This window comes from Gymnodraco acuticeps, unplaced genomic scaffold (assembly GCF_902827175.1).
Source record: "Gymnodraco acuticeps unplaced genomic scaffold, fGymAcu1.1, whole genome shotgun sequence".
NCBI lineage: Eukaryota > Metazoa > Chordata > Actinopteri > Perciformes > Bathydraconidae > Gymnodraco > Gymnodraco acuticeps.
Genome location: NW_022990276.1, coordinates 84,653 through 94,634, shown reverse-complemented (window position 1 = coordinate 94,634; position 9,982 = coordinate 84,653). Strand labels below are relative to the sequence as shown.

Genomic DNA, 9,982 nt, shown 5'->3' with positions numbered 1-9,982 from the left:
AGCTCAGCGTCTATGCTGTGTTTTATATCAAAGCATAAGTTATGTCATGAATTATATGAGAATTGTTTTGTCAGATTGTTGTTTGTTCCTAGTTTTCCCCCTAGATGCTTACATTTACTTCCTTTTTCTTACTTTAATTAAAACTCTAGTTTGCAGTAGTGTTTGAGTTGTTTTGTATGTGATTGAGTGACAATATTTACCAGGATTTGAGGTCTTTATCACTTAGACCTAACCCCCCTCCCCTTGTAGCTAGACCTGAAAAGTGCTTTGGGATAATGACATGTTTTCACGGTTCACTAAGCACTTAGAAGAAAAAAAAAGATGACCCCGTTTGTCTCAGGCCAGGAGGACTTTGCGTATGAGTGGATGGTGAAGGCTATTGTGTGAGAAATAAATCTGTATGTGAACGCTTACTTTTTCCTCTGCGTGGTTCAACGTACTTCAACGATGTACAAACAGAAAAAATATCCACGGTCCGACCGCCTCTTTTCCAACGCTGGATACACGATAAAGTAATGCAATACTACCTTTCTTAATGACTGTCTAATAAACATGGGATTCTGCATTACTCACGTCTTCTGGTTATTTTCTTATCGCTGTCTTCTGTTAGTTATTAGTTCACATTACCCAGAGACACAGATCAATTAGAATCTTTGTGTCGGAAATTATAATTGGACTGTGTCTGGATTGTTTTGTTTTATGTATGTAGAAAGTACATTTACTCAAGTATTTAATTTAAAGGGGACCTATCATGCAAAATGCACTTTGTGATGTCTTTCATAAAAATGTGTCCCCGGTGTGTCGGGGAACTCACGCAGCATCAGAAAATAAAACCCTCTCTCTTTTCCTCCGTACCCAAATCTCTAAAAACGGGGGAACAACGGAGCTGATCCAGATTTGCGTCCGATATGACGTAATATCTGAAATGTGGACCCACGGCCCAATCAGAAACGTTGCTATCAGAAACAATGCCCGACTGTTTTGGACGTAATATGGTCGGTGTTTACATTAGCATCGCTAACACTCAGAGCTAACCTGTACTGGAGAGCATGTGTGTGAAGAAGCAGGAAGTAAAAAGGAACTCACCTTGTGGTATAACCGGCAAGAGAGAAAGCCTTTGAGCTCCATACTGTTTCAGAGAGAATCCTTGATAATCCATGATATGGAGTTTCATCACGGCAGCATTTAGTTTAGACAGTAGCTGCCGGGTCCCGCATGAACTCAGACCCCTACTTTTTATTTTAAAGCTTTATTCCCAAATCAGCACTTTTGAAACAGGAAGTGAAACAGAGGGATATGAGGCATGGCTAGAATGGGTGAGCTGTTTGGTATTTGGAGCAAAACACTTCAGACATGTTTTCTATATATTTTTAATGTTTAATATATTTGAGACCGATGCTATTGCCTATAAGTCGCAGGATAGGTGACCTTTAAGAACGATGTTGGGGTACTTGTACTGTATTTTTTATTGCATGCTTCTCCTTACTGTACTTCTAATCCACTACACTTTGAAAGCCAATATTGTGCTGTTTACTCCAAACTAAATGAGTTAGATACTTCAGATTACAAAATATAAATAAACTAAGAAACTAAGTATGGTTAAAATGTCTAGCAGAAGTATGCAATTCAAAGTAAACACCACTTTTTTCAGCTTTTATTCCAAAAAAAACAATTTGTAATATATTATTATTCTGAAGAGACATGCGGCACAATAAGTACTTTTAGCACATACAATTGGTTATATTTTGATGCCAATACTTGTGTACTTTATAAGATGTAAATGCAGATATTTTACTTACACACTGAAGTATTTCTACGTTTACCGAATTAAATATTGTTTTTTTATTCAAATCTGTGAGTGATGTAATATTTAATTGACATGCCCCTGTAGTTTTCATGAATGAAGCTTTATTACAAATGTTATTGATAGAGACGAAGAGGCAAAACAATGGGGTCAAAACCAAGAGTTGGGTCATTTTTACGAGGAAGTTTATTGAATGTTTAGATAAACATGAAAACATGTAAAATTGTTGACGAAAAATACAAAGATTTAAAACTTCGGTAAGAAGAGAAATAATTGTATTTTTATTTACAAGAGGACAAACCGGAAACAAAGCTGCCGTAGTAAAAAGTAATATACACAAGGGGAAAGTTTAAGAAAGCTGTGCACATAAAAAAAAGCTTGTTTTAAAAAGAGGATTCTGTCCACGTCTCGCAGTGAATCATCGGTTCTCCTTATCCAGAGACACGGCCAGCGCTCCGCGGTCCAGCGCTCCCAGCCGGGGCTTATCAGGAGTGGACACCTTCAGCTTCATCTGAGGGAGCGGGGACACGTTATCTCGGATTTACTCTGTGCTGCAGTAACGACAGCTAAATTAATCACCATCAGCCTAAAAAGTCAATATAAGTTCAGATAACACTTTTTAAAAAGGAGAGTAAGAACTGCAAAGGTGGAAGGAGTACGCAGATATTTTACTTTTAATCAAAAGTGGCAAGCTACACATTTAAAATACTCGGGTAAAAATAGCAGCAACATATAAAATCACGCAGAACCGCCCATTTCAGAATCAGATAATTGTATTATAATAATCGATGCATTTATGTTTTTATTCATTTCAATGCTGCACTTGGTAAAAAGGCAGCATTTTATTTACTGCCAGCAAGCTTGACCTATAATAATACACAATTACATGTTGAAATGTATTTAAATGAAATGTTATAACGCACTGAATCTTAATAATTTTAATAAAGCACTTTGAATTGCCTTGCGTTGAATAATAATAATAAAATAAACAAACTTGTATTGCCTTTTTTAATTATAGTGGAGTAGTATAACGTAGCATCAAAAATAAATACTCAAGTGAAGTTCAAGCGCCTTGAAACTCTACTTAAAGGTGGGGTAGGTGATTTTGGAGAAACCAGCTCGAGTGGCTAGAATTTGAAAATACACAGCCGGAAGAAATCTGCCACTTCCTCACAGAGCCCCTCCTCCAACACACACGAACGCGCACATGACCAATGAGGGCACGAGATAAGTTTGTGCCCAGATGGAAGGCTGACAGGCAGGTAGGCCATCCAGTTACTTTAGCCGGGCCGGCTCAGATGATTGGTCGTGCTTTTTACAGTACTACGGCTTCCACAGATGCATTTTTTAATGGATTTTTTGTCGAAGCGCTTCAGATATTCATTGCCATCGGGATGTTAAGAGCATTCCATGGAATATAACAACAAGTGTATCTCGAGCCGGTTCCTCAAACTTACCTCCCCCACCTTTAAGTGCAGTAAGTAAACGTACTTTTCTCCACTCAAGTGAGTAAATGAAATACCTGAGATCGTTGTTCACTTGGAGAGTTTGCTCCCTTGAGGATCTGCAGCGGGGAGCGGCCTTCAGTACCTTTCAAACAAAATGGAAATGTCAAGCAAATAAATATAATATTCCTTGCAGTACAAGTGATAAACAGAACGAGTCTCCACACACCTTTCTGCGTCAGTTTCCCGGGCAGCCTCTTGTTCTCGCTGTTAGCGTTCTTCACGGCGACCCGCACAGCGAGAGGAGAGGAGCCCCCCTTCCCGCTGTGAACTCTCCGAGCTCTTATCCCGGTTGCCCCGAATCCTTTTCCCAACCACTGGGGCTTGAACACCACCTGACTGGGGCTCTTGGCGTCGAAGCTGGGGCAGCGGATGCCTGATCTGGTGACGCTCGGGGGCTCTGGTGCAGGAGGGGAAGATGACGATTCTTCCACAGGAGCTTTGGTTTCTGTCTCCTCAGCTTTGGTTTCTGTCTCCTCTGTCTCCTGAGCTTTGGTTTCTGTCTCCTCTGTCTCCTGAGCTTTGGTTTCTGTCTCCTCTGTCTCCTGAGCTTTGGTTTCTGTCTCCTCTGTCTCCTGAGCTTTGGCTTCTGTCTCCTCTGTCTCCTGAGCTTTGGCTTCTGTCTCCTCTGTCTCCTGAGCTTTGGCTTCTGTCTCCTGAGCTTTGGCTTCTGTCTCCTCTGTCTCCTGTGCTGCAGAAGCCTCTGAATCAGCGGCGAATGAGGGCTCGACGGGGGTCTCTGGTTCAACAGTGATTGTAGGAAGGTCGTAGGTATGATCAACGTTGTCCTCGAGGCTCTCCACGTCCACACTCATCCTTGGAGATGAAGCCCCGTCACAGTGCACGTCAGCGAAGATCTGGGCGGCTGTTTCCCCCTCATGGTAGGTGATCAGGCTCATGCTCAGCCTCTTGTGAAGCGGAGTCTCTCTGGCTTCCTCTGCCTCCTCCAGGCTAAGGTCCGTCTCTGTTTCCAGCTCCACGCCCTCCTGGGGGTTCTGCAGGAGCACAAAGGGGCTCAGGTCACCCTCACTCTGGAGGGGGGTCACCAGGAGGTTAGCGTGTTCAGCCAGAGAGTCGTAGGTGTGTGAGGGCTGGTGTGACAGGAGGGGCACGGTGGACGCCAGCTCCTCTTCACCCTTAAAACTCTCCTCCTCCACGGCATAATTGAAGCATTTGGGAGGCGCTTCAGGGACTTTGCCCTCGGACTCGTCGTGCAAAAGCAAGCCCAGGCGGCGGGCGAAGGACCCTGTGGCTGTTGGGGGAAATTAAGGAACGATAAATTACAGGACTGCAGATGGAAATGAGCTATTAGCTATAATCTGGCATAATTCATATTTTCTCTTCTCTGAGATTAATGTATTTGTATGCATGGTCCTTGTTGAAATATAAATACATAATAGGACAATTTGCACGTGGGAAAAGCCAAGCTGGAAGATTTACTTAATTTATCCTGATTTGGGGATTTTTCATCACAGTAACATTAAAACAAAGCAATGTGGAAATGATAGAACAGAAAACGAACAAATAAAGTATAAATAAAACTTGAAAATATACATATTGACAGTGAAAGACACAAACCTGTAGACTTTGTCAGCTATACACTATGAAGGGCCAACTTACAGCTAACAAAATGTTTGTTATCTGTTTTATTGTGTTACTGTTGGGGGAGCCTGTGACCTAAGATTGTCATTGTCATACAAATGACAATAAAAGCCTTGAACTTAAGGGAGGATATTAGTAAATATATTCTTACCGCTCATGACTTCTCTGGCGGGGGTGCGGCTGATCTCGATAGACGGTGAGCGGGGGTCTGTGAACGCCAGTGGACACTCGGTTTTGGACACAGCAACCTAGGAGAAACATTAGCTATGGTTAACCTGTGTTTAAATGTTTCTCCCTGCAGTAGATCACAGTATGTCTGGTAACCTACCTGGATGGGGGTACGATCGAGGGCTGTTGGAGAGCGTGGGTCCATCAGATCAGTGACTCGGCTGTTTTTGATCGCTGGTTCTGGTTTTATTGGTGCACAAACCACCATCTTGCTCTCACTGGATCCCATGATGCTTAGTGTTATCTGGATCAAGTTAATGGGACAGAATACAGTTTAATTGTCTACCAGAGCAAAAATAAAAAGAGCAAATAGTACAGAAAAACAGTAGGGTAGTACTCTGCCCTACTGACTATTATTTAACGTTAACCTTGATTTAACCTAGACGTACAGTCAGCAATACATCACATCGTTTTTAACTTTAAATATCTCGTTTACATGCGTGCATTACTACTTCAATGTAACAATTGAAACCCTTTATATATCATCAAGCCGTTAGCTGAAAATTAAAGAACTTGCTAGCAAATAAACAGGCTAGCTTAGCTAAAGTCAGTTAGCTTGAAGTTTCCGCATCTAAATCGGATATTAACTTTAAAATGTTAATGTTGTGGTAGTAACCCGAGTTGAATACATTGCATATACTTTCTCTTACTTCAACCGAGGTATACAGTATTACATATTTTATCTGGCTTACCTTAAAAGAGAGGAAGAAAGTCGATCAGACGTGTTGCTTTCACTTATTCCACAGTAGAGAATGATAACAGGCGGAGGAAACACAGGGCTTTTAAAACAGTTAAATGGAGCGGCTGCGTGCACGTTATTTTCAAACGGACCAATCAGCGGTAGCGTGCCCTCACGTCCGCAGCGCTGATTCGCTAAGAGCAGCGTTCTAGAACGGGGCGTGGTCTCCTACAGATAACGCATTTGAAATTTGAAAAAAATGCAAGCTTTGTTTTTGTCACGTGGCGAGAGAAAATGAGAAGTCACTCCTGAACAAATGCACCTCGACAGGAAAAGTGATACTTTTATAAGGGAAATCAAAGACACAATACTTTACACATATGTATATCTATTTTTTAAATTTTATTTGTATATAAATACACTTTGTACTATTATTTCGAAAAATATATATATTTAAAAAATGAACAAAAGTAAATCTGTTTAATTAAACCCAAGAATGACTATCAAAACATATTTAACTTAAAACATAAAATGTGTTTTATTTATGTCACTATATATACCATAAAACAATGATTAATGTTATTATTTACTTTTTTCCAGCTCTCCATACTTTTATTGTCCGCCATTTTGTTCATTGACCCAGAAATAAATAATCTACAAACGTCTGGGAACCAAAGCTTTATTGCTGAATATTATATTAAACATTGCAGTCAGGATACAACTTGCCTGAACACAATTATAGTGCAACAATTATGTTACAACACACAATATGGCAGAGAGCATTATCTTACAACGAAGCAAATTGTTTTACAAGAGCGTTATGAAAAAGAGCAAGAGAAGGGAGGAGCCCAGAGAAACCGTTCTCAATGATATTACAATTACATGACCGTATCATCAGATGCACGATTAATACACACACACACACACACACACATTCTCTCACACATACAATCATAACAGTCCCGCTGGTTGTCAGTTCGATATCCTGGTTGATAATTGATAACAAAATTAAATAAAATACAAAAGAAGAAAGACAAACAAGCCGCTGCAGCATCTGATTAGTGTTTGAACTCTGAGCCTATTCCTTCTCTTGGGAGCACTTTTGTTAAAAAAAAAGCAGTACTCTTTTTGATGTCACAGCAACATTGTACATTTAATTACAAAACTGTAGAGTTTACAGTTCGATCTACAGCCTACTGTGGAGGGAGAGAGCATCGAGAGTCCTGATGAACACTACCGGACACACAGAGTGCTGCAGGAATGACGTAGCATAAGGTTAGCATCGCACTGTGTCAACAACAACAACAACAACAACAACTCAATGGGATTTGAACATAAGCTCTATGGCAAAGAAAGGTTTTTGAGATTTGGACACTTTTTGAAGTGTGAATGCAATCAGTTGAAGTAAAAAGCCAATGTTAGGATAAAAACAAAACTACACCACAGTCACATGATTCCAAAGACTAGCTGGGTCGTCCGATGTTTGGTGTGAAGATGTTTCATGTGAAGAAGTTTCATGTGAAGAAGTTTAATGTGAAGATGTTTAATGTGAAGATGTTTAATGTGAAGATGTTTCATGTGAAGATGTTTCATGTGAAGATGTTTCATGTCCAAAGCAGCCTCTGTAGTTACATTCAGCCCCTTGTTAGCAATCGCCTTTTTTTAGGACATGTTAAAGCTTCAAAGTGGGGTATTACCGACTTGTTTTACGTCATAGCACAACATGAGAACACCTCTTAAGCTTGTGTTAACCACAGACCATATTTCAGCCATGAAAACCAAAAGCCTTTTCAACGAAACATTGACTTCAAGAGAAGGAAGAGCAAAGCAACTCATGTCGGATGTTTTATGTCTCCTTCCTGCAGCGCTCGTGATTTTCTTTCTTCATTGAGAACACAATTCAAATTAACAACAAAAGTGACATTAAATCAAACCCATTTCTTCGGATCAACAGAGTCAGAGGAAATGTGCGGACGGTCCAACATGTTTAACAGTTTGTAGTTCATCTGGCTGTGTCTTCCAGACTAATACTGCAATGTTTTTGAAGCCATTTAAGAGCAAATGAAACCACGACTGTCCAGGATGATTCACAGTGTCTTCCTCGTCCATCTCTCTGTCACCGCTCCTCTGCTCTTCATTCAGTCTCCCAGACATTTCCCTCCCAGCGAGATGCACTCACACTCGATGTGGCTTCATTCTGTCCCCCCCTCCACCTCCCTCTGGTAGAAGTGAGCCAGCAACGTGTCTAAGTCTCGTCGGTCGGCGGCAGCGTACAGAGGGCTCTCTCCCATCATGCTGAGCGCCATGCGCAGCGTGGACCAGATGTTGTCGGACATCATGGTGGCGGCGGCGCCCCCGGGACCCCGCGCTGCCCTCGCTCCATCCACTGAGGCCTGGCGCTGCAGAGACAGAGCCTCCAGGAAGTGCTCCACCGCCTCTCTGAGGAAACAGGAGGGAGACAGCAGGAGAGGATGAGTAACGGCTACTGTTACTGTAGTTTCTGATAATAGAGAGGCGAAGTCCCTCCCTTTCCGGTGGGCCTCCACGGGACCTTATTACGGACAAAGTATGTATTGAAGTCAATGGAGAGAGAAAGATTATCTTTCGATCCCGTTTGAATTGTGCCACGAATTACACACATGATGTTTGTCAATTTAAAAGATAATTTTGCAAGTTATTTTTTTTTTAAATGTGTCGTAAAACTGTGAAGTGACACTTTTTTTGGTGTGAAACCGCTCAATGAACTACATCTCCCGTCTCGCACCACACACCAAGACGGCCGTCACGTTGAAACATTTCACTTCTTTCTTTCAGAATGAGGCGGAAAGTATTAAAAGAGGAGAAAATCACTCCAAGTCTGGGCACGTTGAGAGCTGTGCATACACACAAGGGGAGTTAGTCGGTTCCGTGAGAGCCAGCATGCGGGACCGGGATTCTGGGATTTGTAGTCTTTCTAGTTGCGTATTTTTCATAGTCTTATATTTCAACAGTTTTACGACAAACTGTGATCTTTTAAGATTGACAAACATCATATGTGTAATTCGTGGCACAATTCAAACGGGATCGAAAGATAATATTTCTCTCTCCATTGACTTCAATACATACTTTTTCCGAAATAAGGTCCCATGGGTCGGAAGTAGATGGGCGGGACTCCTCACTTCGAGGAGCCTGTGACCTAAGATTTTCATTGATATAGAGATAGCAATGAAAACCTTAGGTCACAGGCTCCTCCAACAGTGCAACACAATCACACAGATAAAATAGTGCAAAATCAATACAAATCAAATAGAAATAGTGCAAGGAGAGTCTATAAGACATTGGAATATGATATATTGGATAAATAATTTGTAATTTGCAGACAGATGAATGTCCTTTCAAAAGTTCAGGTGTTTAACACAATAACACACCACTAATAAGCATTGCCGTGATATCTGTTTCAACAGTTACTTTATTTCTTTAATTTCTGTATTATTAGTTTTGTATTTGATCTTTATATTTGACTTATTTGAATCCAGTTTTTTCACTCTGACCCTGTTGCTGTTATAAACGCATTCATTTCCCCACAGGGATAAATAAAGCTCCATCTTATCTTATTACATCACCATTGCTAAGGAGGATCTGGTATATATAAACACCGGCCTTAAAGTGCAGCCTGCGAAATGATCATAAAGTCAAACCTTGACTTATCCGATGTATTAAACTGTGTTGTTTTTCACTACCTAATAAAGTGGCGACTGGTTATTTTAGCTGTTGCCATGTAGTGACATTAAAAGGATTGCACCAGGGTTTGTCACGCAATATTATAACAGATAGAACAAGAGAGCCCAATCAAATCAAATCAAAAGTCACACAGAGACACTTGATGGCAATACATTTAAAACTAACCTAGTAGAGGAAAGTGATTTTGTTCAACCATTTTTTCTAACACTGGCGCTACACAGAAACTGTCTTTTATCAAATAATGAAACCCACGTCAAATCTTTAGTCCGACAGCTTACATTGGACATATTTAATGTTCCTATCAAAGATTAATATAGAATAGAATTGGAGGGATGAAACCCTCTTTAATGGTCTCACATACAGAGCACACGGCACACAGTGACATGTGTTCTCTGCTTTTAACCCATCCTAGTACCAGGAGTCTAGTACTAGGGGCAGTGGGCA

The 9,982-nt window shown here is 40.9% G+C and overlaps 2 protein-coding genes across 7 annotated transcripts in view; both read right to left on the bottom strand.

The window, feature by feature from the left end:
• Positions 1 to 1,967: 1,967 nt before the first annotated feature.
• cdca3 (cell division cycle associated 3) lies at positions 1,968 to 5,948 on the bottom strand. 3 transcript variants are annotated; one of them, XM_034221666.1, is made up of 7 exons: positions 5,832 to 5,948; positions 5,240 to 5,383; positions 5,063 to 5,159; positions 3,876 to 4,561; positions 3,479 to 3,764; positions 3,327 to 3,394; positions 1,968 to 2,315 (listed from the first exon to the last, which is right to left on the bottom strand). In XM_034221666.1, the coding sequence occupies exons 2-7, from the start codon at positions 5,366 to 5,368 to the stop codon at positions 2,223 to 2,225; spliced, it is 1,359 nt and encodes a 452-aa protein (XP_034077557.1). In that variant the 5' UTR covers positions 5,369 to 5,383; positions 5,832 to 5,948; the 3' UTR covers positions 1,968 to 2,222. The 3 variants fall into 3 exon arrangements, with proteins under 3 accessions (XP_034077557.1, XP_034077556.1, XP_034077555.1); XM_034221665.1 differs by having other exon boundaries at positions 3,479 to 3,944; positions 3,996 to 4,561; XM_034221664.1 differs by having other exon boundaries at positions 3,479 to 4,561.
• Positions 5,949 to 6,481: 533 nt separating this feature from the next.
• pex5 (peroxisomal biogenesis factor 5) overlaps positions 6,482 to 9,982 on the bottom strand; it is a 29,032-nt gene continuing 25,531 nt past the window's right edge. For all 4 annotated transcript variants that reach the window (XM_034221642.1, XM_034221639.1, XM_034221640.1 and 1 more), the window contains one exon: positions 6,482 to 8,257. In XM_034221642.1, coding sequence (XP_034077533.1) covers positions 8,011 to 8,257 — 247 coding nt within the window. In that variant the 3' untranslated portion in view covers positions 6,482 to 8,010. The remainder of the gene's footprint in view (positions 8,258 to 9,982) is intronic.

Bases quoted from the DNA above. Each gene is read 5' to 3' on its own strand.
- cdca3 (XM_034221664.1), bottom strand. From the start codon at position 5,368: ATGGGATCCAGTGAGAGCAAGATGGTGGTTTGTGCACCAATAAAACCA. The intron at 5,160-5,239 runs GTAGGTTACCAG...TGTTTCTCCTAG, and splicing joins TCGATCGTACCCCCATCCAG to GTTGCTGTGTCCAAAACCGA. The intron at 2,316-3,326 runs GTATTTCATTTA...CCGCTCCCTCAG, and splicing joins CAAGTGAACAACGATCTCAG to ATGAAGCTGAAGGTGTCCAC.